The sequence below is a fragment of the Mustela erminea genome, chromosome 13, assembly GCF_009829155.1.
Source record: "Mustela erminea isolate mMusErm1 chromosome 13, mMusErm1.Pri, whole genome shotgun sequence".
NCBI lineage: Eukaryota > Metazoa > Chordata > Mammalia > Carnivora > Mustelidae > Mustela > Mustela erminea.
The window spans coordinates 64,409,668-64,437,049 of NC_045626.1; the positions used below are offsets into that span (position 1 = coordinate 64,409,668).

Genomic DNA, 27,382 nt, shown 5'->3' on the forward strand with positions numbered 1-27,382 from the left:
CCACTCTTGATTTTGGCTCAAGTCATGATCTCAGGGTCTTGCAATGGCATCCCCAGTTGGGCGGGTGCTGAGCTGGAAGCCTGCTTGGAATGCTCTCCCTCTGCCCCTCCTCACTCTCACGAACTCGAGCCCTCTCTCTCTCTCTCTAAAAAAAATTTAATGTATTATTATTATTATTATTTTTTAATTAAGAGCAGCAAAAATCAAACAAAAACCAGGCATGAGCAAGAAAGATACTGCAGTCTCCGTTCTGGTTTATGTCCCATCACAGTCTTTTCTCAAAGGGCTTCCTAAGGTCATTTTCGGGTATACGCTTCTATGACCACGAAGAGTGTCTTTGCCAAGTCTGGTTCTGTTTGGCCTTTATCCACGTCCTGGATTCCACGCAGGCCCTGAAAAGCCCTGAGAAATAAAAGATTAACCAGGTCCAGTGGACCCTGTGGTTCCTCACCTCCAAGGGTCAGCCTCTCATGCCATCAACCCCAAACCGGTTCTCGGCTCTGCACCCAAATCACTGGCTCTGCCAGGACTGACGGATGAGAGCGCTCCAGAGACTGGTGGGTCTGCCCTTCAGTCCCTTCTGATTCTGTCCCTCCACTGGGTCAAGGGAGGGGACACCTGGATTGGGGGAGGGTGGGGATGTCCGTGGGAGCAGGGGTGGGGCTCCCGTGCCCTGGTGGTTGGCGGGGGGGCTTGTTGGGGGTAAAAGGAAGCAGGGGAGAGGGGTCAGGAGGGGCAGCGGCGGAGGTCCGAGGGGGAACGAGGCAGGGACCGGCATCACACCGGAGGTGGCAGCAGGAAAAGGGACTAGAGGCCAGGACAGGGTTTTGGGTGAATCTGGAGCTCGCTGGGACTTCCCGGGGCTACTGCAAGGAGTAGGCCATGGTGACCTCGGACCACAGTTCCCTTCCGGTTTGCAGAGATGGGCCCCAGGCTCGGTCGACCAAAGAGTGTGTGGCTTTTCAGCCTCAAAGCTACGGAAAGGGCGGGATGGAGGAAGAATACCACCTGCCCTTTTGGGTCTCCTTCCCAGGAGAGGGCGGGAAGCGCCTCATACCCCTTAACCGCCCTCTGCGCCTGCGCAGGCGTCTAGGGCGCGCACTCTACCCAGAGGCGCGCTTTGCGCGAGTCTTTCACTCACTGGGCTGCCTTCAACACCCACTGCGCTTGCGCATCCGCTTCAGGGCAGCTAAGGTGCCAAGCGCGTCTACCACGCCCACTGCGCATGCGCTTCCCCAACATTTCTGGGGTCCTACAGCAAAGACTCCGTTACCCTCGGTTCTGCGTACCTGAGCGTCGGGTCGGGCGGCGACGGCAGCGGCAGTCGCAAACCCGGTGTCGTAGCGAATGCTAGAGAAGTGTGTACGTGCTCAATGCCGTTCTGCAATCTGGAAAGTTCTGAATTCCGAACCACGCCTGAACCCGGTGTTTCGGACAAGGGATTGCAGACCAGCGTGAATGCACCGGCGCAGCCACTCTAGAAGGTTTAGCGGAAGTGTCCGTGTGTAAAAGTAGCTGGTGCTTGTTTGTCCAGTGGAATTAGGTGCTGACCTCTAGGTGCTGGAGGTCACGTGCAGGAATGGCCAGGAGACCAGTGCAGCGGTGCATGGGGTCATCTGTCTGCAGGAACTGTGGCTGGGCCGCATCCCACGTGAGCAGCCCTCGTGCTGCCCACGTTGTTCTGGAGTCCTCCGGTAGGTCGGACATGCCCGCAGAGACAGCAGCCCTTGGGCACTGCAGTCCTGGTCGCCTCACCCCCTCTCGCGACTGTTTCGCACCCTCGCCACATCCCCAACCTTCATTTCCTCCTCCACGCTCCCTCTGAGCCCTGTCCTGATGTTCTGCTTCACAGAGAAGTGGGGGCAGCCAGAAGAGAACATCCACGTCACCCACCACCAATCTTTGGGTTCCCATTCCCTCTTCCCCAGACCTCCCACTCCTCTGCCAGCCTGCACTAATTTCCTTCAGATACCTGCATGGCACATTCCCTCGTGTCCTTTAAATCCTTGGGCAGATGTCACCTTCACAGGGCCTATTCTCAGACCACACTCTCCAAACATTCCCTCATACCCTTCCCTGCTTTATCTCTGCATTACACCAGCTTACATACTTTGTGTTTTCCTTGTTCATTTTGTCATTGCTGGTCTTCCTCCGATGGAAAGACCTCTGTGAGGTCACGGATTCTGTCGCCAGTTCCATGGTTATATCAGTAGTACCTGGAACAGCTGGCTTATTGTCCATACTAGGGAGGCAAGAAATATCTGTTCACTGAATTGGTAATCACTGGCATAGCTAATGTTGTCGTGCTTTTCATGATCAGGCAGAGGACTAGGCAATCTCCATGCATGATCTTGGTGAATCAATTTCCTGGGGCACCTAGATGGTGCAGTTAAGTTTCTGACTCTTGGTTTCGGCTCAGGTTCTGATCTCAGGGTCCTGAGATCAAGCCCTGTGTGGGGCTTATGTGCAGCATGGCAGCTGCTTGAGGTTCTCTCTCCCTCTGTCCCTCTGGCTCATTCTCTTTCTCTCTTAAATCAATCAATCTTTAAAAAAGATTAACTGCTATCTTGGAGACCTGCCAACATCTTCTGTCCCATGGGCTTTGTCTGTGTGTGTGTGTGTGTCTCTCTCTCTCTTTTTTTGGGGGGAGGGGGTTATTATTATTTTTTTTACTAATGTCTGCACTCAACATGGGACTCAAACCCCGACCCTGAGATCAAGAGTCACATCTTTTTTTTCTTTTTTTTTAAGATTTTATTTATTTATTTGATAGACAGAGATCACAAGCAGGCCGAGAGGCAGGCAGAGAGAGAGGAGGAAGCAGGCTCCCTGCTGAGCAGAGAGCCCGATGCGGGGCTCGATCCTAGGACCCTGGGACCATGATCTGAGCCGAAAGCAGAGGCCTTAACCCACTGAACCACCCAGGCGCCCCAAGAGTCACATCTTAATCCAACTGAGCCAGCCACCTCTTATTGCTTCTTTTTTTTTTTTTTTTAAGATTTTATTTATATACTTGACAGAGGGAGAGAGAGTACGAGCAGGAGGAGCAGCAGGCAGAGGGAGAGGGAGAAGCAGGCCTCCTGCTGAGCAGGGGCTTGATCCCAGGACCCTGGGATCATGACCTGAGCTGAACCGCTGGAGCCACCCAGGTGCCCCCCTCTTGCTGCTCCCTGCAGATCTTCTAAGTGGACCGCTCACCTTCATGCGGCCCACGTGGAGCTTCAACGTGACTCCAGTGAGACGGAGTCCTGGGCCCTCGCCTGGCTCCCTCTTCTGGCTTCCAGAAGGAAGTTATTTAGGCCTTAGGGAACTGTGGGCAGGTCCTCTGATGGATCTGTCTCTAGACCTGTGGCAAGATCTTTGACAAGATCCTGCACCCCAGAGCCCCTTCCTCAGCCTCCTCATTGTCAGCACGGTAGCTCACCAAATGGAGAAAGCACATCAGCTTTTTGCCCAGCTGGGTCTGCTCCCTAGCACTGTTCCTAGCTGGGACAGGCACTGGGTGTTTGATAAAATGAATAAATAGTCATCAGGTTCTGGAAGTTCTCTGGGAAATCTTTAGCCAAACATCCTTCCGCCATGAAACTGGTATGAGAGTACTTAAAAAGTCATACATTTGACTTGTAGGATTTCAGATTTGCAGGGTGATCTGCTAGAACAAGACAGGCAGTAGGATTTACTAGGAAAAGATCAATGTTTTGATTTTTGTGTAGTCAACTACTTTGTGCATGCCTAGGAAAGTATCTGAGAGGAGCAGTTCAATGCTGTGCCTTTGGGTCAGTGGAGAACTTTCAGCATATACTAAATTTTTGAGCATTTTAATAAGCATGTAGTTTTTTGTCATTAAAAACTAGAAGAGAGGGACGTCTGGGTGGCTCAGTTGGTTGAGCCGCTGCCTTCGGCTTAGGTCATGATCCCAGAGTCCTGGATTCGAGTCCCCAGTTGGGATCCTTGCTCAGCAGGGAGCCTGCTTCTCCCTCTGCCTGCTGCTCCCCCTGCTTGTGCTCTTTCATACATACACAAAAAATAAATAAATAAAGTCTTTAAAAAAAAATTGAGCATCCCTAAAAAATATACTGACCTAAGGGGCAGGACCTTAGCATTGAGCTCTCATGGCTGGGTGCTCTGGAGCGTTCTTTCTCCATCTTCAAGGGTGTTGCATGGGGATGAAAACTGTCCTCTGTTGTACCAAGTATGTGTGGTGCATGTGTACCTTGGCTGCCTATCCCCCCACCCTGGAGGTAGGCATGATCATCTCCAGGTCCAGTAAAGAAGTGACTCAGAGAGGACAAGGGAGGAGGGGCAGAGTTGGCAGCGGGACCCAAGCATGGCCACCAGTTGTGGCTACTCTCATATGCCCCACAAGTCCCCACACATACAGATCCATGTGGCCCTTCTGTTAGCCTTACTATGAAACAGGCTGGCAAGTGAGAGAAGGAGGCGCAGCCTCTCTGTTGGAGAATATTTTGCTGGGGCCAGCCACTGGGGCTGGGGAGCTCTAGTCCTTCTAGGGGCAGAGCCTCACTCTCCTGGGGCCCCAGCCCAGAGTATTGTGCCTCAGAACAACAGCAGGCAGGCCTGCCCAGGGACAGCCTGGCACAGAGGGCCACAGACCTGTTGTCTATTTTGGGAAGATGCTGATGGAGGAGAGGGTGGAGGGTGAGGGGGCAGTGGGGCCTGGGACTCGAGAGCAGAGACTGGGGTTCCTCTGCTACCCGCCAGCCATGTGACCTAGGTAACCCCTCCTCTCCTTGCCTCAGTTGGCTTATCTACAAAGTGGAAACATCACTGCATAGTTCAACTAGATTGCAGTGCTGTGATTGGCAGGTTGCAGCCCTGGGAGGGAGGTGGAGGCTATTAAAGGTCACTCTGTGTCCTCCCTTCTCTCCTCAGATTCAGGGCAGGGTCCTGCTCCTGACCACCTGTGCGGCTGGCATTGGTGGTACTTTTCAGTTTGGCTACAACCTCTCCATCATCAATGCCCCGACTTTGGTATGTATTTTCTGTGCCTGCCATCCCCATCCCGGTAGGTGCGGGGGAAGGCTAACAGTTGCCTGCTGTGGGGTTCAGGCCGGCATCCACTTTGTGGTACCCCCCCCATGCATCCACCTTCACTGAGATGGCCCACAGATGCAGGTTCAAACCCAGCTCTACATCCTCCCTTGAACCTGGATGTCCTCCTGGGTCCCTGATATCAGCGGATAATTCTACTGTCTGCCTAGCAGGGGAACCAGCCTTGACTCTGCCCCTTGCCCCCAAATACCGAGCCCTTCCTAACTACCTCTGGCTAGCCGTTTCTCCCTGTGTCTCTGCCATGATTCCAGTTCAGGCCCTGTCTCTCCTTCCTGGACCCCTGGCTTTGCCTCTTCACTGGCCTTGAAAGTTTGACCAAGGCACTCCCCTGCTCAGAAACATTCTGTGGCTCCCCGATGCCTATAGGAGTAAGAACAGTCTCATCCGCCTGAAATTCAAAGCCTCCTTAGATCAGAACCTGTCTACCTGACCCCCGCCTTCATTCCCTGAACCCCACTAGCAAAGCAATTTAAATGCAGCTCCCCAAATGCACATAGCTCTCTCTCTAAGCATCTTTGCTTAGGAAGCCCTCTCTGCTGCCCCTGCAGAAGCCCCTCAAGGACCACCCAAACACCATCACCATCCTGAAACCTTCCTTCGACAGCAGCCCCCCAACCCCAGGTGGAAGTTGCCCCTCCCTCCCCAGCCCTTCGAGCGGGCTGTCCCCACTGAGGTTGTGTGCCAGTTTGTGGGACACTGCTCTCAGTGTCTGAGTCGTCCTTGTGCCCCCAGCACATGGTGTTGACCTGGGACTTTCTTGGCCTCAGAGACTCCTAATCCACTAAATGGATTTCCAGCCAAGGGCAAGAGAGGCTGGGCCTGATTCCCAGCTCTCCTAGATGGTCCTTCCCCGGGAGGGACCTGGGAGGCACCAGGCTGACACCCATTACCCTGAGCCAGCCTGACCCGAGGGGAGCTGGTCCAACCCCTCAACCCGCTGCCCTCCCCACATCTTCCCTCACATCCTGCTGGGAGGCCTGAGACCAGTCAGACCCTGAAATGTGTCTGGGACTTGCCCAAGTGCAGTCATTCCTCACCCTGTGGCCTCTGTTCACTTAGCTAGAACTGCAGCTCTGGGGGTGGAGGATTGGGTTGTCCTGACCACCCTCTACAGCCCTGACCTGTGGCTAAAGCCATGAGCAAGTCCTTTCACCTCTCTGGTCCTAATTCTGAGTGTAAACAGCGAGCAGAGTGACGTGTATCTAACAGAATACCTCTAAGGGCCATCAAAATCGGGGTCCCAGGGAAGCAGATGGTACAGTCCAGATAAGTCAGGTAGGTTTAGATGCCACAAGGGACAATTTACAGATTGAGTGTGGCAGAGAGCACACAAGACCAGGGAGAGCTCACTGACGCCAGAGTCATTACCACACCTGCCCCCAAAGGGACACGTGGAAGGAGCAGTAACCGAAACCGGAAGGAAAGAGACGTGTGGCATAGGACCCTTTGAGAGGAGTGGTGATGTTTGATTGAGTGTCACAGCTGGCCTGAGGGGACCCCCCCAGCCAGAGATGACCTGGACGCCGGCACCCCCCCGCTCTCTCTCATGTCCTACTGGTGCTCACCATTGGCCAAGTCCCACAGAAAGCCAGTCAGCTAGGGGTCCACTGATGCAAGCCCTGAGGTTGGGTTCTTGGGCTGAAAGCCAAGGCCCCAGGGGGTGATCGTGGACTCTGTGGGGCAGACAGAGACTGGCCAGCACTAGGCTCCCGGAGACATATGTGAAGGAGACCTGCCTGGTGCACTCACAGAGTAGGAGTTCAGGAGACTGTCCCTGCCCCCACAGCCAGGGAGCAATATGGCTGGAGGAAGCCTGGGTGCCTGCTCTGGAGAGGCAGAGACCTGTCGGGGAGAAGACCTAGCCTGTTGGGCCTGTTCCTGAGAGGCTGACTGGCATCTCTGTCCAAAGCCCATTCAGGAATTCATCAACGAGACATGGTGGCTACGAACCGGCCAGCCACTGCCCAACCACCTGGTTCTGTTTGTGTGGTCCCTCATTGTGTCTCTGTACCCCCTGGGGGGCCTCTTTGGAGCCTTGCTTGCCGGGCCCCTGGCTGTCCTGCTGGGAAGGTAAGTACTTCCTGTGTGTACCCTTGATAAGGGGATGCCCTAGTCTGTAGGCTGAGGAATGTGGGAGAAGGAACAGCCCCTAGGGGCCCAGGCCCGCTCAACTGCCCCAGCCTCCTACCCTGCCAGAAGTTTCATCACAGAGTCACATTTCCAAGCCGATTTGGTAGAGGGAGGAGCCTTGTGCTCTGAGGGAGGGAGGATTCCTGGCGTCTAGTTCCATGTCTGCTGGTAAATTTGGGCTCTTCCTGCAAAAGAGAAGGAATTAGCTCTGACCCCTGGGGTGCCTTGGGAGAAGGGCAGCGGAATGGTCAAGCAGGCAGAGTGGTCAAGTAGGCATGCTGACATGAGTAACTTGCTCATGCAAACCTTTGGGGCCCACATGGGGCATCACTGAAATAGTGACTAAGTGCTACTAGGCACACCCTACCTTAGTGAAGGATTGTCCTATGGGACACAGTGTATGATCCCAGAGTCTGGGGTAGGCACTACTGACAAGTCGAAGCCGCCAGGTTTTCAAATCACCTGGTTTGTGTGTGAGAGCATGACACCCAGGGTGGTCCGTGCTCTCTCTCCAAAATGGGAACGAGCTCTCTGAGAGTTGATCATCCTTCTTAGAGGGAGGGCAGTGATTTCTCATGCCCTTTGGAGGAAATAGGCTGATGGGCGTTAGTCCAGCGAGCCTCGGGAACTTTCCTGATGCAGCAGCTTGAAACGTCTGGTCTTTGCCATGCTTGTGCCCTACAAGACAGTGGACTCTTCTGGTGCCCGTTGTCGCCGTCCTTTCAGTGTAAAATCATCAGAGAAGTGGGCCAGCAAGATGCCCTATGGGGACTGTGGCCCCAGGTGGGGAGCTGCTCTGTCCTCAGGCAGGTCAGTAAAGGTATAATTCTGCCCCTGCTAGGGGAAAGCCAAACGTTTTCGGTGTTGTCTGTGTATGGAAATGGAGCAAAATGCATTTACCAAATAAATACCCCACCCCCAAAGTACTTTATTAATTTACAGCACCAAGGAAACCTTATCTGGTTTTCAGCAGGAGTCCCCCGCGGACCACGTTTGCTATAATCTGTGCCATTCTCCATTCTCTAGACCCAGGCAATCTAGATTAGTTTTTATTCCCTCACCAATGTGCCACTGGCTTTGGGCAGAACACTGGCCTCCTCTAGGATCCAGCTTCCCCGGCAGAAGCCGGCTCTCCCGAGTTCCCTGTGTGACAGCACTTCTGCACTCAGTATCAGGAATCCCAGAGTTGAAGCTTCGGCACGGTTAAGCCGCTGACATTTCTAGTGGCCACTCCCCGGGCTGCAGACTGTCCCACTGAACTAGCCATGGGCCACCCTGCCATCCTGAAAGTTCTGAAAAATGACTATAATACATGGGAGAAAATGTGAGAGGATGGTACTTGGCTTTCCAGGTGTCTCTTCCCTTACTCTGAAAGTCCCAGCTCTTCTTCTCTGTGGTTTGATTGAGTCGGAGAAATCAGATGTCAGGCCCCTCATCTTACAGAAGAGTGGGAGGAAAGCGATGCTTCATCTGAAAATACTGTCATTTCAAGCCGTGGTGTAGGCAGAGAGGACAGTCACTTGGAGTATGTCAGGAGAGGGAGGGGTGTGGGAGTATGCCCTTCAAGGCACACCACATGCGGGCATTTCTGTCTGTGTAGCTTAGACTCTTTTTTTTTTTTTTTAAGATTTTATTTATTAATTTGACAGACACAGCAAGAGAGAGAGAGAGAGAACACAAGCAGGGGGAGTGGGAGAAGGGGAAGCAGGCTTCCTGCTGAGCAGGGAGACCGATGTGGGGCTGGATCCCAGGACTCTGGGATCATGACCTGACCCGAAGGCAGAGGCTTAACGACTGAGCCACCCAGGCACCCCTAACTTAGACTTCTTGATGCAGGTCATACATGCGCACACACAGGTCTGATTGGGGCCAGCTGGAGCTGCAAAGAAGGGTCCCTGGGAAGAGTCCCCCCTCCCCAGACTGAACCTGAGCCTCTCTTGCTTGCATTCTACTTCCCCTCAGGAAGAAGTCCCTCCTAGTGAATAACGTCTTTGTGGTGGCCGCGGCCACCTTGTTTGGCTTCAGCCGCCGAGCAGGCTCCTTTGAGATGATCGTGCTGGGCAGGCTGCTCATGGGAATCAGTGCAGGTATTCGGGGCGGGGGTGTAGGACAGCCCATCCTGCCTCCCTATTCCTACTCAGTCATGTAGCCCATTTATTCGTTTGTGTTCTCTTGATTAATTTCATCCATTCATGCATTCTCTTTCTTCACACTTTTCCTTCACGCCCACCTCTCCTTTTGCAAAATGATTATTTTGCAAGATGGTTTATCTCAAAAGGCTCATATAACCGAACCCTTAAAGTGGACATCGAAAGTTGGAAAAGTTGTACAGGGCTGTGAATAAGAACATTCCCAAGCCTTTGCTAACAGAGGCCCCATATTTGAGCCACACTATAATCCAGGAGCTTCCTGGCAAGCTAAGGTACAAAGATATCAGGATGAGTTCTCAGATTGTCCCTGTGGAGGCAAAGTAGCCTGTTAGGGGCTCCTCAGTTTCTGGGGCTTGTCATGTGTAGAAGCATATTTACCTGGGCTTTTTTTTTTTCCCCCCAAAGACTTTATTTGACAGAGAGAGAGACACAGCAAGAGAGGGAACACAAGCAGGGGCAGCGGGAGAGGGGGAAGCAGGCTTCCCGATGAGCAGAGAGCCCAGCGCCAAACTCGATCCCAGGACCCCGGGATCATGATCTGAGCCAAAGGCAGACACTTAACCCACTAAGCCACCCTAGCGCCCTACCTGGGTTTTTAGAGACACCCATCAGCAAATCCCCTCTTGACTTACTACTGTTTACACAGCCAGGGGTCTCTGTATTAGTTATCTATTCCTGGGAAAGAAAGTACTCTGAAACTCCATGGCTATGCACACGTCTAGGCTTGAGCATGAATGTCCAGCCCATGTACCTGGGGGAAAGTGCTCCCAAGGAACTCCGAGGAGCCGTGGCCATGACCCCAGCCATCTTCACTGCCCTGGGGATCTTGATAGGTCAGGTGGTTGGACTCAGGTAAGCACTCTGTTTCCCTGTGCCCTGAGTGGTTTGAGGGATGCCAGAAAAAGCCCTCACCTAAATTTCTTTTCAATCCACTAAGTGTATTAAGGTATTGCTTCTTTAAATTAAGAAATCCTCTTTGTACTGAAATCCTGTCCACACCCATCTGGCTGATACACAAAACGGGTATTAGTCAAACCACCCCTCAGTGTGGTTTGGAAGACTGGGCAGAGGAGTCACTATGGATAAGGTGGGGCCGTGGCCCTGCCTTATCCTGGGATCCTACCTGGGATGGGAGGGATCTTGGTGTCCAGACCCAGAGCTGGTTAGAAAGAAGCAAAGAGTAATACAGGTCCTCTGCCCTTGAGAGGGCAGACAGGCAGGGGACTGGGTGGGGGGAGGTGGGAGGGGATTACGGGGCAAGTGTGCAGGGTTCTGGCAAGGAAGCACCTGGTCCCTCCTCTCTTCTGCCTCCCCAGGGAGCTCCTGGGTGACCCAGGGGCCTGGCCCCTGCTGCTGGCCAGCTGCCTGGTGCCTGGGCTGCTCCAGCTTGCCTCCCTCCCTCTGCTCCCTGAGAGCCCACGCTACCTACTCATTGACTGTGGAGACACTGAGGCCTGCCTGGCAGGTGAGTCCCCGACCTCAGGTCCCCAGACCACCCTTGACACAGGGACACATCTGTCCAGAGCATGTGAATCCCCATTTCTTGGGTTTATCAGGAAAAAACTGTCCTTCACTTTTGTGCCATCCACCCATCTCTTCAAAAGTCTTTTTTTTTTTTTAAAAGATATTATTTATTTATTTATTTGAGACAAAGAGAAATAGGGCACAAGTGGGGAGGAGGGGCAGAGGGAGTCGGAGAAGCAGGCTCCCCTGTGAGCAGCTAGTCCCATGTGGGGCTCGATCCCAGGACCCTGAGATCATGACCCGAGCTGAAGGCAGACGCTTAACTGACAGAGCCCCCCAGATGCCCATCTTAACTCTTTATCAGGGCACCTGGGTGGCTCAGTCAGTTAAGCATCTGCCTTTGGCTCAGGTCATGATCTCAGGGTCCTGGGATAGAGCCAGCCTCTGACTCTGCACTCAGCGGGGAGTCTACTCCCTCTCCCTCTGCTCCTCCCCGCCATGCTCGCTCTCTCTCTCAAATAAATAAGTAAAATCTCTTTAAAAAAAAAAAAAACCTCTTTACCAAAGGGCTGTCCTAAGTGCCAAGGCTGCAGGACAGAGCAGACCCCACTCCTGACATCCAGGAACAGCGTGACAGTGCCAAAGGAGAGCCCTTCCCCTCTACCGCATTTTTTTTTTTTAAGATTTTATTTATTTTTCTGACAGAGAGAGATCACAAGTAGGCAGAGAGGCAGGCAGAGAGAGAGAGAGAGGAGGAAGCAGGCTCCCCGCTGAGCAGAGAGCCCAATGCGGGACTCGATCCCAGGACCCTGAGATCATGACCTGAGCCGAAGGCAGCGGCTTAACCCACTGAGCCCCCTCTACCGCATTTGCAGGACGAAACACTGTGTCACCTGGGTGCCGATGGACTGATTCATTAGCTATGGCCATGATAATAATGCCCAAAAACAATACCAAAAGTCTTTGGCTTAACATAATCCATTAGGGCGTCTTCTACTCATTTACTTGCTGGGCAGGCTGCATGACTGCTGATCTCAGCCGGCAGTCTTGGTGTCTGGGAATCGGCCGATGAGCCAGTCCAGGCTGGTCCGGACTGGAGCCCGTTCAGTTCTGCCGTACACGCCTCTCTCCTCTCTCTTGGTACCAGTGGGCCTGCCTGGGAATGTTCTCTCTCTCTCTCTCTTTTTTTTTTTTTTTAAGATTTCTTTATTTAATTAATTGACACAGAGAGAGAGAGCTAGAGAGGTAACACAAGCAGGGGGAGTGGGAGAGGAGAAGCAGGCCTCCTGCTAAGCAGGGAGCCCAATGCAGGCTACATCCCAGGACCCCAGATCATGACTTGAGCCACCCAGGCGCCCCGGGAATGTTCTTATTACAGTGATGGCAGAGGACCAAGAAAGCAGATCTAGTTGCACGAGTATTTTGCACATCTGTGCTCCCCATTCCCGTGAACAGCCCATCAGCCGTGTCCCTGAGTCCAAAGTCAAGGCATGGGGAGATCAACGGCCTCTCCTCTCACATGGCAAGGGATGTCCATTTAGAGAGAGCTGAGGACCAGCGCGCACTCATGCACCTTCTCAGCTCGCCATTGTGATCATAGCTATTACTGATGTCCTTCCCCTATGCGAAACATGCTCAGTGTCAGCCGGGACCCCTTGTCTCACCCAGTCATGGCATCCGTCTTGCAGTCCAGGATCTTAAGATCACATCAAGTCTCTGTGTGGCTTCTCTTGATCCAGAGACCTAGGAACTAACAACACAAGTCTTCTGCCTCTCTGAACTCAACACACAATGGTGAAAGTAGGACAGTATAACCAGAACTAACCCTTATTTCTTTTTTTTTTTTTTTAAGATTTTATTTATTTATTTGACAGAGAAAGATCGCAAGTAGGCAGAGAGGCAGCCAGAGAGAGAGAGAAGCAGGCTCCACGCTGAGCAGAGCCCAGTGCAGGGCTTGATCCCAGGACCCTGAGATCATGACCCGAGCCGAAGGCAGTGGCTTAAATCACCAAGCCACCCAGGTGCCCCTAACCCTCATTTCAAAGAGGAGGAGTCAAGCAGTCACCGGTCCTTAACGCTAAGGTGCCCCTCGGAAAATGCTGCCAAATCTCCCTGCTTTGCAGGTAGGGAATGTTCCATGATCAAGTTCTGGCTCTGTCCCCTGGGAGGGGCTTTGAGGCCGTGGTGTCTCCTGGTTCTAGCTTCTGCCCTCTGAGATATCCATCCTTGACACCTTCTGAAGAAGGCATTGCAAATATACTCCTAGAAAGTTGAGGTACAGAGGTTTTTACATTTCCAATTGTCTGGTTCCCTTTTCATCCAGTGTATGGAGCTTTTGTCAATATAATTCTTTGAGAAACGATGTGATTTTTCTATGTATTTGATTGATGTGCCCAAAAGCCATACCCAAAAGTCTTTTTGGGACATGCTTCCCTCTTGAGACTGAATGACTGGAATTTGGGGCATGTAGGCTGCTGGGAATCAACACCCTTAGGTCCCCCAAATGCCCCTTTTCCTGCCAGGAGTGTCTATGAGGCACCGGCATTAAACCACACCCTTAATTTGATCATTACCCTGAGTTTATGGCTCACTGGCAGGGCTCTGCACTTGATTTTTTTTTTTCTTTTTAAAAGATTTTATTTATTTATTTAACAGAGAGAAAGAAATCACAAGTAGGCAGAGAGGCAGGCAGAGAGGGAGGGGAAGCAGATTCCCTGCTGAACAGAGAGCCTGATGCGGGGCTCAGTCTCAGGACCCTGAGACCATGACCTGAGCCAAAGGCAGAGGCTTAACCCTCTGAGCCATGCAGGAGTTCCTTTTTTTTTCTTTTCAAAGATTTTTTTTTTAAGTTTTATTTATTTATTTATTTGACAGACAGAGATCACAAGCAGGCAGAGAGAGAGAGGAAAGGAGGCTCCCTGCTGAGCAGAGAGCCCGATATGGGGCTCGATCCCAGGACTCTGGGATCATGACCCGAGCCGAAGGCAGAGGCTTTAACCCACTCAGCCACCCAGGCGCCCCTTCTTTACAAAGATTTTATTTATTCATTTGACAGAGACACAGCGAGAGAAGAACACAAGCAGGGGATGTGGGAGAGGGAGAAGCAGGCTTCCCACAGAGCGGGGAGCTTGATGTGGGGCTCAATCCGAGGACCCTAGGATCATGACCTAAGCTGAAGACAGATGCCCAACGACTGAGCCACCCAGGCACCCCTGGATTTGATATTTGCTTTCAGGCTGTAACTTCACATGAAAGTCTTTTTGCTAATTGGTGGGGCTGGAGATGTTTTTTGTTTTGTTTTGTCTTTTAATTAAATCAACCTATTGAGTTCCAGAATAAGTTAAATTTAATTAAATCTTGTTCCCTCTGAAGGTCTTTTTGAGGTCATGTTTTTCTTTCTCTCTCTTTTTTTTAAGGTTTTATTGATTTATTTGATAGACACAGAGAGAGCACCAGCAGGGGGGTTGGCGAGCAGAGGGAGAGAGAGAAGCTGGCTTCCTGATGAGCAAGAGAACCTGATGCGGGGCTCAATCCCAGGCTAGATCATGATCTGAGCCAAAGGCAGACACTTAACTGGCTGAGCCTCCCAGGTGTCCCTCATGTTTTTCTTACAGTAAGCTTAGGATAATCAGGGAAAAGCAATCAGTTCATGCTTTCACCACAGAAGGATCTCTTCCCTAGAGCCCAGGAGTTCATGAGATCTGTTTTCCTTTTTCTGCAATACTGCCCTTCCTACCCACCCAGGTGTCCATTTTTCCAGCCTCCTCTCCATCTCTGCCTGGTATTGGAATTGTACCATAGATTACAGGTCCTAGTATGGTAGCACCTGCACCTGTTAATTCATCAGTTTTCTGTTGATGCCTAATAATCATACCTCAGTGGCAAGCCAAAGAAGCAATCCCTTAGTTGAAGCTTCTGAGTTCCCTGGGATTCGCTGATGTCTGCACCTTGCTGGTGGCTCTGCGGCTCTTGGTCTCTCGCACAGTCTGCTGGGCATTGGCTAACTTAGGAGGGTCCCAGCTGGGCCATCTCTGCTCTTCTTGGGACCGGTGGGCTAGCCCCGCCACACCTTCTTATGATGGTGGTAGAAGAGCAGGAGAAATGAGCAAGGTCTCTTAAGGCTTGGGCTGGAATTTGCATACCCTCCCTACAACCTCATTCTATTGGCCAGAGCGAGTCATATGACACAGCTCAGGGTCAAGGGGCAGAATAGGTACTTGCCCCTTTGGCTGGGGCCGCTGCAAAAATCACCTAGCAGAGGGCCTGGATGCAGGGGAGGATGGAGAACTGGGGACATTGGATAATGGCAATCTGCTGCAGTTGTGTCCAGTCTGATGTCTCTGCAGAACCCCAAGCTCCTAAAGCCTTTTTTGGTCCGTGATGCCCTGAAATGACAGGGAAAGGGGAAGATCATCCCCATATGATCAGGGGGCCGGGGGAGAGGATGAACGGAGTTGGGGGTGGGAGCTTACTATGGGGGACCAAAGAGGGACGGATGGGGCTCAGCGCCCTCTACCCCTGCCCCAGCCCTGCAGCGGCTGCGGGGCACTGCAGACGTGGTGGGGGAGCTGGAGGAGCTGGAGGAGGAGCGGGTCGCCTGCCAGGACCAGCGCACCCGGCGCCCGTGGGAGCTGTTCCAAGATCGTGGCCTGCGGAGGCAGGTGATGAGCCTCGTGGTGCTGGGCAGTGCCGTGGAGCTCTGCGGGAACGACTCGGTGAGAACCGTGCTTCATTCCCCTCTCCCTGGGACAGGAGGCTGCAGACTGCAGGCCGCTGGCAGCCTGCCCTCTGCTCTGTCTCCAGGTGTATGCATACGCCTCCTCAGTGTTCCAGGCGGCGGGGATCCCCGAGGGGAAGGTCCAGTATGCAGTCTTGGGGACTGGGAGCTGCGAGCTGCTTGCGGCCTGCCTCAGTGTGAGTTTGTCATGGGCTTGGTGCCGTGATCGTATAGTGGTTAGTACTCTGCGGTGTGTCATGGGCTTGGGCTGACCCTCTACCAGCCTTTGGGTGTCGGTGGGGGGGTGGGCAGTGACTGAAGTCCTCTACCTTGAGCTCTTTTCCACTCCAGGTCACTATGTTCAAATGGGGCGACTTAGCATTTATTGAACACCGAACTGTTGACCATGCACTTAACACACCATTTTGAGATGAGGAAACTGAAATGAAGGGGAGGGGCCAAATTAATTAAAACATCAATAGGGGCGCCTGGATGCCTCAGCCACTTGAGCTTCTGTCTTCGGATCTGATGGGAATTTCAGGGTCCTGGGGTTGAGCCCTGTATTGGGCTTCCTGCTCAGCGGGAAACCTGCTTCTCCCTCTCCCTCTGCCCCTCCCCACTGCTGCGCTTGCTCTCTCACTTGCTCACTCACACTCTCAAAAATCTTAAAAAATGCCTTTATCTCCTGAAGCAATCAACAGCTCCTAACAGCCCCCCCCCATCTTCCCGCTGCTCTCCCTTAAACCAAGGGAAGCATGCTTCCAGTGCAGGGGTCAGTGACCAGGGCTCCCTTGCCGCTTCCAGTCGGCGACGAGAGAATTAGGCACAAACAAGTCAGCTGCAAAAGACTGGGAGCAGGGGACAACAGATGAAAAGGACTGCTGCCCTGAGCAACTCCACAGTCTCAATTTTATTAGATAGAAAAAAATAGCCAACAGAAGGATCGATGGAGGTCGCACGTTAGTCACGTCTTGCAGGTCAGCAAGGAGGAGGGTAATGTTTATAGTTAACCAAGCACATTCAAAGGACTCATCTAACTAACGAAGAGCACTTCTGCGAAGAGAAAGGAGCGATCACGAAAAAGGGAAGCAGGCGGTTTTCGTTCCACCCTGAGCTGACCGGGCGTTCCCGGGTGCTCGGCTTCCCTGAAGCAGGCGGCGTTCGGCCCTGAGCGAGCCGGGCATCCCCAGCTGCCCAGCTTCACGGTCGGTCGTACGTCGTCTTTCTCCCCAAAGACCTGTTGTCAGTATCAGTGTTTCTTAAGGCCATATCTAAATGTGCTTGGCAACTAGTAAAATCCTCCAGGGGTTGCAGTTTAAGTAACAAATTGTTCCGAGGGGCAGCAGCATCTCCCCCCCTTTTTTTGTGAAGAAGTAGAAAAGTTGATTTTGCAGCTTCTTGATTTTTCAGTCGTTGGAGGGATTTTCGCGTGCTTCTGAGGACGAAGCATAAAAAGATTACAGCAATAAGAATAATCAATCCACTTATAACACCGAGACCAGTTCGTGTGATCCAAGTAGAAGGGTTTAAATCAGACAGAGTATCATTAATTCTTTGAGTAAAACTCACTCCTGGAACAGATTGTAGTGATGAGTGAGTAATACTTAGGATCGTTATCTTGAAGTTGTTTAATATCTAAGGTTAGATTATCACCATAATGGTTAGTAATGTGTCGGCGAATTTTGCTCTAAGATACTTCTGATTCATTATAGGCATGGGGAGTAACACAGAAAGAAGAAACATTCCAATCACATAAAATATGAAGTCTAAGCTTTATATTCTGAAGATCATCTCCTATATATATCATGGCTGTTTCTAAATCAGAGACACGTTCATCTAATTTTTTATCTATGAACGTTTGTTGATTCCAGGCCTTGCTAGCGTTCTCGTGCCATTTCTGTACAAATTGTGTAGTCTGTACAGTTTGATGCAAGGCCATTCCTGCAGTGGTAGCTGTAGCAGTAATGGCTATAATTCCTAGAATAGCTGTTGTAAGTAATCCAACAAATCTTTTTGTTCTATGAACCCAGTTCTTCAATACTGTTAGAAGTATATGTACGTCGGGAGAACTTTCCCAGACGCGGTGGTGTTTCACCGGCAGCCAAATGCCTATTCTTCTTCTAGTTAAAAGAATGATAGAATTGTCTCTATAAACATTCCTATCTACACAGGTGAACATCTTACAGTTTAGACAGTTTATTTCTCTATTACTATGAATAAAAGTCATTTTGCCATAACAAAAACATAAGGATCTCTAACACAAGCTCTTACCCATTCTTCATCCATGAGGAAAAAAGAAATTGCGTAATTATTAGACTGATGAATGTAAGAGCCATTCCAAACTCTTACGTGACTTAAAGCAGTAGTAACCTTCCATAAATTCTTTTGTCTTTTATGATAAAAAGGAGATGGCATAGAAAGTCCTTGCCCAAGCCATACCAGAGGTGCATCTCCTGAAACTAAGGTTCTCGGCACAATGGGATCATCAAAAACTTGCCATTTTAACTTTCGATGAGGGGAGCAGGGTTCCCCAGTATAATCTGAATCAATAACACCAGTATGAACTAATACTCCTTTTAAAGTGAGGCTTGATCTTCCCAAAAGTAACCCAGTGGTCCCCTTTGGCAGAGGGCCATAAATGTCAAGTGGAATCTTAATAGGAAGCTTGGTAGGCATTAAAAGATAATCTCTGGGAATGGGAAGATCCAGTCCAGCACTACCAGGTGTGGCATGTAGTAAATTTAAAATGGTACATGTGCCCGAAAGCCAGGGGTTTTGGGGGAATTGGCCCCCTTGTTTTTCGGGGCTGAGGGCTTGCCCCGGAATAAGTTTCCCTGAAGGGGGTATCCATCCTTGCTAACTTTAGAACGGCACTGACTCGCCCAATGATTTCCCTTTTTACATCTGGGACAGAGACCAGGTGTTTTATTTCTTACATTTTGTAAAGGGAATTGTCCTCTTTGCCTACACTGAGCTTTAGTATGTCCTGCTTGCCCACAGTCAAAACACTGTCCTTTAAATTTCCCTGTGGTCAGAGCGGCCATTGCTTGAGCTAACAAATCAGCTCTATAGGTCTCTGTTCCTACTCCTTGACATAGCTTAATATAATCTGTCAATGTTCCCTTGCCTTTAATATAATCTGTCAATGTTCCCTTCCCTTCCCTTGTGCTAACAACTTCTTACAATCAGAATTAGCATTCTCATAAGCCAACATTTATCTGTCTTCTGACAGCCTCTTGTAATCTTGCAATAAAATCAGTATAGGGCTCCCTTGGACCCTGTACCACTTTTTGAAAAGAAGAGCACTTATCTCCCTGAGATTCTATTCTCTCCCATGCTCTCAAACAGCAACACCGGAGCTGCTCAATAGCTTGATCATTCATTAACACTTGGTCTTGAACCCGGGCCCATGGTCCAAGACCCATGAGCTGTTCCATGGAAATAGGAATGTTATGAGTTCTATTATGAGCAGCTGCTATTTCTGCATGATCTTGCCACTAGTTTTTGAACTGCAAGAACTCACTTGGAGATAGAACTGTTCTTGCTAGCAATGACCAATCCATCGGAATAAGTCGATTGCCTTCTGCGATGCCTTGAATAATTCCCGTTGTGAATGGAGAATTAGCTCCATATTTTTGTACTGCCTGTTTTAGTTCCTTCAACAATTTGAAGGGAAATTGCTCATGCTTGGCCTCATAGACACCATTAGGGTTGTTAGGATCATGTCCCGGAGCGACATGTTCTGTAATAATAACCGGGAAATTACAAGGCAAGGCATCTAGGTCTCCCGCTCACTGTGCTTCAAGGAGGCCTTTCTGAACAGCCGACAGCATGTACTTTCCATTTTTTTCATTAACGGGTGCCTTCTTATAGAACGGCGGAGCCGACGGCAACAGTGACATAGGCACCTTTTGCTCTGCTACCGGAGGAGGAGGAGGAGGAGTTTCCTCCTTTCTATATTCCTTTCTGGTGGCCTTAATAGTTTTTTTCTCTTTCTAGATGGCATGTTCAGGTTCCTCTGTTTTAGTTCCTCCTGAACATTCATTATCGCTCTCCGAATCAGGGGTTTGTAAAGGTTCCAAAACGGAGCGAATGAGGGTCCAAGTAGGCCATATAGTGACTGGAATTTGGTTTCCTTTCATATACGAAAGCTTTAACTCGTGACCTACTTTTCCCCATGTCTGTACATCTAAAGTCCCTAATATAGGGAACCAGGAGCAATGTTCTTTAATTACCTTTAAAAGCTCCGTAAGCTGGCCCTCGCTGACTTTTGCTTTCAGGAGCCTTTTCAATAAACACACGTAAGGGCGATAATCGTTTTGTGCTCTCTAGATTACCCATACCCTGCGATAATTGCCCACAACTCACCAGCGGGAAAAAGGCACGGCCGTGCAAAATTCACGTTGGGGCTTCTTCTCCTGTTTTATTTCTGACCAGATCGGGTCTGGTCTGGCCCCGGTCTCTGTTCGGGCGCCACTTGCCGCTTCGAGTCGGCGACGAGAGAAGAATTAGGCACGAACCAGCCAGCTGCAAAAGACTGGGAGCAGGGGACAACAGTCGAAAAGGACTGCTGCCACGAGCAACCCCACAGTCTCACTTTTATTGGATAGAAACAATAGCCAACAGAAGGATCGATGGAGGTCGCACGTTAGTCACGTCTTACAGGTCGGCAAGGAGGAGGGTAATGTTTATAGTTAACCAAGCACATTCAAAGGACTCATCTAACTAACAACTAGCACTTCTGGGAAGAGAAAGGAGCGATCACGAAAAAGGGAAGCAGGCGGTTTTCGTTCCACCCTGAGCTGACCGGGCGTTCCCGGGTGCTCGGCTTCCCTGAAGCAGGCGGCGTTCGGCCCTGAGCGAGCCGGGCATCCCCAGCTGCCCAGCTTCACGGTCGTACATCGTCCTTCTCCCCAAAGACCTGTTGTCAGTATCAGTGTTTCTTAAGGCCATATCTAAATGTGCTTGGCAACTAGTAAAATCCTCCAGGGGTTGCAGTTTAAGTAACAAATTGTTCCGAGGGGCAGCAGCACTCCCTTCCTTTGCAGTGTGTGCTGATCGAGAGGTCCGGCCGCCGCGTGCTGCTGATAGGCGGGTACTGCCTGATGACCTGCTGGGGAACTATTTTCACCGTGGCCTTATACCTGCAGGTAGCTGGTGTGGGATGGGGACGGAGCGGGCACGAGTGCTGCAACTTGGGGCAGCCTGATCTCCACCTCACTGCACCCCTCTGCCCCTTTACTACAGAGCTCCTTCTCCTGGATGCCCTACCTGGCCATGTCCTGCATCTTTGCCTTCATCCTCAGCTTTGGCATTGGCCCCGGTGAGTGAGCCCAAGGAACACCGGGCTTTGGCATTGCAGAAGGAACTCAATTGTCTGTGTTCATGACAGGTGGTTGTGAATGCTGCGTCACCTGCATGCCCCTCCCCCCAGCCTACCTGCGCTGAGGCTTCTGGGAGGGAATGGCCAGAGAAGAGGACAAGGGGTCCCCACTCCCATGTCAGGGACAAGGTGGGGGCTGGGAGCTCTGGCTGGCAGCCCCCTGTCCCTGCTCCTCCTTCTAGCCGGAGTGACAGGGATCCTGGCCATGGAGCTGTTTGACCAGAAGTCCAGGCCTGCTGCCTATATGGTTGGCGGCGCACTCGTGTGGACCTTGCTCTTCTTGGTCGGGCTGGGGTTTCCCTTCATCAAGGTAGGCCTCCCCTGTCTCCCCCAAACACCGGGGCCCTGTCTTAGGTTTTACCTCTGTCAGCAGCAGAGTCCCTGCTGGAGGTCTCCATCCTCCACCAGGAGGCTGGTGGGGTTGGGACTCATCTGAACCAAGAGGGACGAATCTCTCAATACCACCTGTCATGAAGCCTTCCATCTGGCGGCTGAACTGGGCCACAGCAGGTCTCCGGGTCTCTCCTCACCTACAGGAGGGCTTGTCCCACTTTCTCTATATGCCTTTCCTTGCCTTCTGTGTCTGTGGGGCCATCTATACTGGCTTCTTTCTCCCTGAGACCAAAGGCAAGACCTTCCTGGAGATCTCCGAGGAACTGCACAGACTCAACTTCCCCCGGCAGAGCCAGGGCCCCAAGAGGATGGGCCCAGAAGTCATCCTGTCCACAGAGCTGTAGCTCCGTTAGGTATGGTGGGGGCCCAGATTCAGCTGTTGCTGTCTCCTTTGCTTCCTGCCAAGGGTCCTGGCCCCCTGCATTCCCTAGTTCCTGTGTTCATTTGTCTAATGAGTGCTTTATTTTTTATTTTTAAAAGATTATTTATTTATTTATTTGACACAGAGAGAGAAATCACAAGTAGGCAGAGAGGCAGGCAGAGAGAGAGGGGGAAGCAGACTCCTTGCTGAGCAGAGAGTCTGATGCGGGGCTCAATCCCAGGACCCTGGAATCATGACATGAGCAGAAGGTAGAGGCTTAATCCACTGAGCCACGAAGGCATAAGCACCCATAACATGAGTGCTTACTAAACACCTACTGCTTGTAGCCATGGTGCTGAGTGCTTAGCAATCCATGGTGAGCCAAGAGAGGTGGCATCAGGACCTGCTGGTAAGCTCCCTGTCTAGAGAAAACCAACAAAAAGAATCACAAACTCAGGGAAATGCAGTGACAGAAAATGCAGATTATAAAGTGCTTACAGGGGCACCTGAGTGGCTCAGTGGGTTAAAGCCTCTGCCTTCGGCTCAGGTCATGATCTCAGGGTCCTGGGATCGATCCCCACGTCGGGCTCTCTGCTCAACAGGGAGCCTGCTTCCCTTCCTCTCTCTCTGCCTGCCTCTCTACCTACCTCTGATCTCTGTCTGTCAAATAAATAAATAAAATCTTTAAAAAAATAAATAGGGCGCCTGGGTGGCTCAGTGGGTTAAGCCGCTGCCTTCAGCTCAGGTCACGATCTCAGGGTCCTGGGATCAAGTCCTGCATTGGGCTCTCTCTGCTTGGCAGGGAGCCTGCTTCCCTCTCTCTCTCTCTCTCTTTGCCTGCCTCTCCGTCTACTTGTGATCTCTCTCTCTGTCAAATAAATAAATAAAATCCTTTAAATAAATAAATAAATTAATTAATAAATAAATAAAAGTGTGTACAGACTAGGGAGCTTGACCTAGTTTGAGGAGGGCTGTTAGAAAAAAATTTTCTGGGGGTGCCTGGCTGTCTCCGTTGGTAGAACACGTGACTCTTATTCTCAGGGTTAAGTTTGAGACCTGTGTTGGGTGTAGAGATTACTTAAAAATAAAATCTTGGGGCACCTGTGTGGCTCAGCCAGGTAAGCATCCAACTCTTGATTTCAGCTCAGGTCATGATCTCAGGTTTGTGAGATCGAGCCCCATGTCAGACTCCACACTGGGCTTGGAGCCTGCTTGGGATTCTCTCTGCCTTCGCCCCTCCCCAACCTCACCTCTTTTTAAAAAAAAAAAAAAAAAAAAGGGCATACATTATAAAGCCACCACTACAATCAAAGTGGAATATTTGCATCACCCCAAAATCTTCCCCTTTGTCATCCATAGGCCCCCCACATGCAGACCCAGGCAACCAGTGACATGCCAACTGCCATGATAGGTCACATTTACTTTTTTTTTTTTTTTTAGAGTTTGATGTCATTCCATACTATATGTATGCATTTGTGTCTGGCTTTGCTCCCAAAAGTTTCTGAGCTTCATGCATGTTGTCACATGTATTATATTATTCTTTTGTGTTGCTGAGCAGTATTTCACTGTATGATAATTTGTTTACCATTTCCCTGTTGATGGACATTTTGGGCTGTTTCTGAATCTCGGCCATCCCAAATAAAACTGCGATAAATATTCTTATATAAGTTGTTGTATAGACAAATGTTTTCATTTCTTTTGGGTAAATAAATTGCTGAGTTTAATAGCAAATATATGTTTAGGGGAACCTGGCTGGCTCAGGTGGTAGAGTGTGTGACTCTTGATCTCTGGGTCATGAGTTCAAGCCCCACATTGGGAGTAGAGATTACTTGAAAAATAAAAGCTTTGGAATGCCCACAATAGCCAAACTATGGAAAGAACCCAGATGTCCATCAATGGATGAATGGATAAAGAAGATGTGGCATATATATATTCCTATATATATAGGAATACTATACTATACTATACTATACTATATATATATATATATATAGGAATACTATGCAGCCATCAAAAGAAATGAAATCTTGCCATTTGTAACGATGTGGATGAAACTAGAGGGTATTATGCTGAGTGAAATAAGTCATTCAGAGAAAGACAATTTTCATATGATCTCCCTGATATGAAGAATTTGAGAGGCAGGGTGGAGTGTTGTGGGTAGAGAGGGAAAAAATGAAACAAGATGGAATTGGGAGGGAGACAAACCATAAGAGACACTTATCTCACAAAACAGAGGGTTGCGGGGGATGGGGGTAGGAATGGGGTAGCTGGGTTATGGACATCAGGGAGGGTATGTGCTATGGTGAGTGCTGTGAAGTGTGTAAGCCTGATGATTCACAGAGCTGTACCCCTGGGGCAAATAATACATTATATGTTAATAATAAATTAAAAATATGTATATTAAATAAATAAAAAATAAAAGCTTTGGGGTGTCTGGGTGACTCAATCAGTTAAGCATCTGCCTTCAGCTCTGGTCATGATCCCAGGGTCCTGGGATTGAGCCCCATGTTGGGCTCCCTGCTTAGTGGGGAGCCTGCTTCTCCCTCTCCCGCCTATTCTGCCTGCTTGTGCGCTCACTGTTTCTCTCTGTCAAATAAGTAAAATCTTTCAAATAAAGTAAAATAGGGGCACCTGGGTGGCGCAGTGGGTTAAAGGCTCTGCCTTTGGCTCGGGTCGTGATCCCAGGGTCCTGGGATCGAGCCTCGCATTGGGCTTTCTGCTCAGCAGAGAGCCTGCTTCCCCCTCTCTCTCTGCCTGCCTCTCTGCCTACTTGTGATCTCTGTCAAATGAATAAAATCTTAAAAAATAAAATAAAATAAAATAAAAGCTTTAAGGGCATCCCTCTCTGGTCCCCTCCCTCTTTGGGAGCTTTGTATTCTATTGGTTAATAAGCTTTACTATCACTCAATAAACCTTGCTTTGCTACCCACCAAAAAAATGAATAAATGAATGGATGGATGGATGAATGAATGAATAAACAAAAGCTTTTAAAATAGTGAATGTATGTTTAGCTATAGAAGAAAAACAAAACTATATAAAAATCTTGTCCCAAATGATTATACTGTTTCATTTTTTTATAAGATTTTATTTATTTATTTGAGAGAGAGAGAGGGAGAGGGAGTGTCACAGGGAGAAGCAGACTTCCCACTGAGCAGGGAGCCAGACGCGGGACTCTGGGACCATGACCCGAGCCAAAGGCAGATGCTCAACCGACTGAGCCATGCAGGCGCCCATGACTGCACTGTTTTAAAAGCCCACTTGCAATGCACAAGAATTGTGGATGCCGTAGCTCTTCATCAGCACCTCGTATTGTCCATCTTTGCAATTTAGCTATGCTGCAGGCTATACGATGGTGTCTCATGGTGGTTTAATGCGGACATTTCCTTGACAACAAATCATCAAAACGCTCACCATGAGTATCTTCTCATGTGTGGAACACGGCCATTCACGTGTCTCTTGTGAAGAATCTGTTCAAATATTTCGTCCACTATTTTATTCATTTGACAGACAAGAGATCACAAGTAGGCAGAGAGGCAGGCGGGGGGTGAGGTGGGATGGGGATCAGGCTCCCCGCTGAGCAGAGAGTCTGATGCGGGGCTCCATCCCAGGACCCTGGGATCATGACCTGAGCTGAAGGCAGAGGCTTTAACCCACTGAGCCACCCAGGTGCCCCTCGTCCACTGCTTTTTTAAAAAAGAAGTTAAGGGGCGCCTGGGTGGCTCAGCGGGTTAAAATCTTTAAAACAACAACAACAAAAACATTTGAGGGGTGGAGGGGCAAAGAGTATCTCAAGCAGACTCTGAACTGAGTATGGAGCCCAATGCAGGGCTTGATCCCATGACTCCAAGATTACAACCCGAGCCACAACCAGGAGCCAGATGCTTAACTGACTGAGCCACCCAGGCAGCCCAAATTTTAACTTTTTTTTTTTTTAAGATTTTATTTATTTATTTGACAGAGATCAGAGGTAGGCAGAGAGGCAGGCAGAGAGAGAGGAGGAAGCAGGCCCCTGCTGAGCAGAGAGCCTGATGCGGGGCTCGATCACAGGACCCTGGGAACATGACCTGAGCCGAAGGCAGAGGCTTTAACCCGCTGAGCCACTATCCATCTAAAATCAATAAATCTTTAAAAATGTTTTGAAAAGTTGTTTTTTTTTTCAGAGCGGTTTTCATTTCACTGCAAAACTGAGAAGAAAATACAGAGATTTCCCATATGCCTCCTCCCTCCTCACAGGCAGGGATGATTCCTTTATTGTCGGGGACCGCCTCCAGCCGGGAAAGTCCCCGCCATTACAAGATGGCGCTTGGCTCACTGCCAGCAAAATACGCTGCATGTAAACAACGAACTTTCTGGTGAAGCCTGCCTAAAGGAGGACATAGTCATTGGCTATTTCAAATTTAATCAGCATAGTAACAAGACTCTCATTGGCTCTCCCCATTGCTTGGCCCCTTATTGGTCACCCTGCTGCATATAAGCTAAGGAAGTTGACGAAATAAACGGAATGAAGCATTAACACCATACCTGGCTGATTGTCGTTCTTGCGGGCGGGTCGAGGGCGACACTTTATCACCAAAATCCCCCACCAGCGAGGTCCCCGTGTTACTATCCATGAGCCTACTACGTGGATACATTAACACCCAAAGGCCATGTTGCACATTCTCTGGGTTGGACAGATGTGACGTGCACCACCACCGTGATATACAGAATATTTCCACTGGCCTGAAAATCCTCTCTGCTCTACAAATCACCCCTCCCTTCCCATTGATCCTTGGCAGCTACTGAGTTTTTGCTGTCTTCATCATTTTACATTTTGTATAACGTCCTATAGTTGGAATCAGCACGTAGCCTTTTCCGATCGGCTTCTTCCCCTTAGTAATACGCATTTAAGGTTCCTCCATGTCTTTGCACAGCTCGCTAGTCCATTTCTTTTTGGTGCTGAATAATATTCCATCATCTGGGCAAAGCACAGTTTATTTTACCCACTCACCCAGTGAAGGACATATTGATGTCATATTTGGTCACTAATTTTACATTTGCGACAGTGTATTTCTCTTTCGTTATCCACATTCTGGCAATAAGGAATAAAGTTGCTCTACACATCCACGTGCACATTTTTGTGTCAACATGCTTTTTCGACTCCTTTGGGTAAATATTGAGGAGTGAGATTGCTGGGTCATAGGGTAAGAGGTTGCTTTGTTTTCTAAGAAACTGCCAAACTGTCTTTCAAAGTGGATATAGCATTTTGGGTTCCCAGTGGCAATGAACAAGACTTTCTGTTGCCATGAACTTACTTTTTTTAAAGTGAGTTTTTTGAAGTTTTGACAGAGATCACAAGGAGGCAGAGAGGCAGGCAGAGAGAGAGGGGGAAGCAGGCTCACCGCTGAGCAGAGAGCCCAATGAGGGGCTCGATCCCAGGACCCTGAGATCATGACCTGAGTCAAAGGCAGATGCTTCACTGACTGAGCCACCCAGGCGCCCCTCTTCATATGCTTAGGAGTGTATCTGTCAGGATACAGGAGTGTATCTGTTACTGTCTTTAGCTCATTTTTAAAATCAAGCTGTTCATGGGGTGCCTGGGTGGCTCAGTTGGTTAAGCAGCTACCTTCTCCTTGGGTCATCTCAGGCTCCTGGGGTCGAGCCCCGCATCAGGCTCCCTGCTCAGCAGAGAGCCTGCTTCTCTCTCCCTCTGCCTGCCACTCTTGTTTGTGCTC

General features: G+C 50.0%; 1 protein-coding gene across 5 annotated transcripts; it reads left to right on the forward strand.

The window, feature by feature from the left end:
* The first annotated feature begins 244 nt into the window (after positions 1-244).
* On the forward strand, positions 245-26,013 carry SLC2A11 (solute carrier family 2 member 11). 5 transcript variants are annotated; one of them, XM_032310927.1, is made up of 13 exons: positions 245-557; positions 4,894-4,992; positions 6,983-7,143; positions 9,166-9,290; positions 10,076-10,205; positions 10,670-10,818; positions 15,345-15,532; positions 15,621-15,731; positions 20,583-20,684; positions 20,782-20,857; positions 21,100-21,227; positions 21,538-21,663; positions 25,832-25,870. In XM_032310927.1, the coding sequence occupies exons 1-12, from the start codon at positions 537-539 to the stop codon at positions 21,652-21,654; spliced, it is 1,407 nt and encodes a 468-aa protein (XP_032166818.1). In that variant the 5' UTR covers positions 245-536; the 3' UTR covers positions 21,655-21,663; positions 25,832-25,870. The 5 variants fall into 5 exon arrangements, with proteins under 5 accessions (XP_032166818.1, XP_032166817.1, XP_032166819.1 ...); XM_032310925.1 differs by having other exon boundaries at positions 349-557; positions 21,454-21,663; positions 25,832-25,888; XM_032310926.1 differs by lacking the exon at positions 21,538-21,663 and having other exon boundaries at positions 25,832-26,013.
* The last annotated feature ends 1,369 nt before the right edge of the window (positions 26,014-27,382 follow it).

Excerpts from the sequence above, each read along its gene's own strand:
- SLC2A11 (XM_032310925.1), top strand. The coding sequence starts at position 537 with ATGAGAGCGCTCCAGAGACTG. Across the intron at positions 7,144-9,165 it reads CTGGCTGTCCTGCTGGGAAG|GAAGAAGTCCCTCCTAGTGA; the intron begins GTAAGTACTTCC and ends ACTTCCCCTCAG. Across the intron at positions 21,228-21,453 it reads TGGGGTTTCCCTTCATCAAG|GAGGGCTTGTCCCACTTTCT; the intron begins GTAGGCCTCCCC and ends CCTCACCTACAG.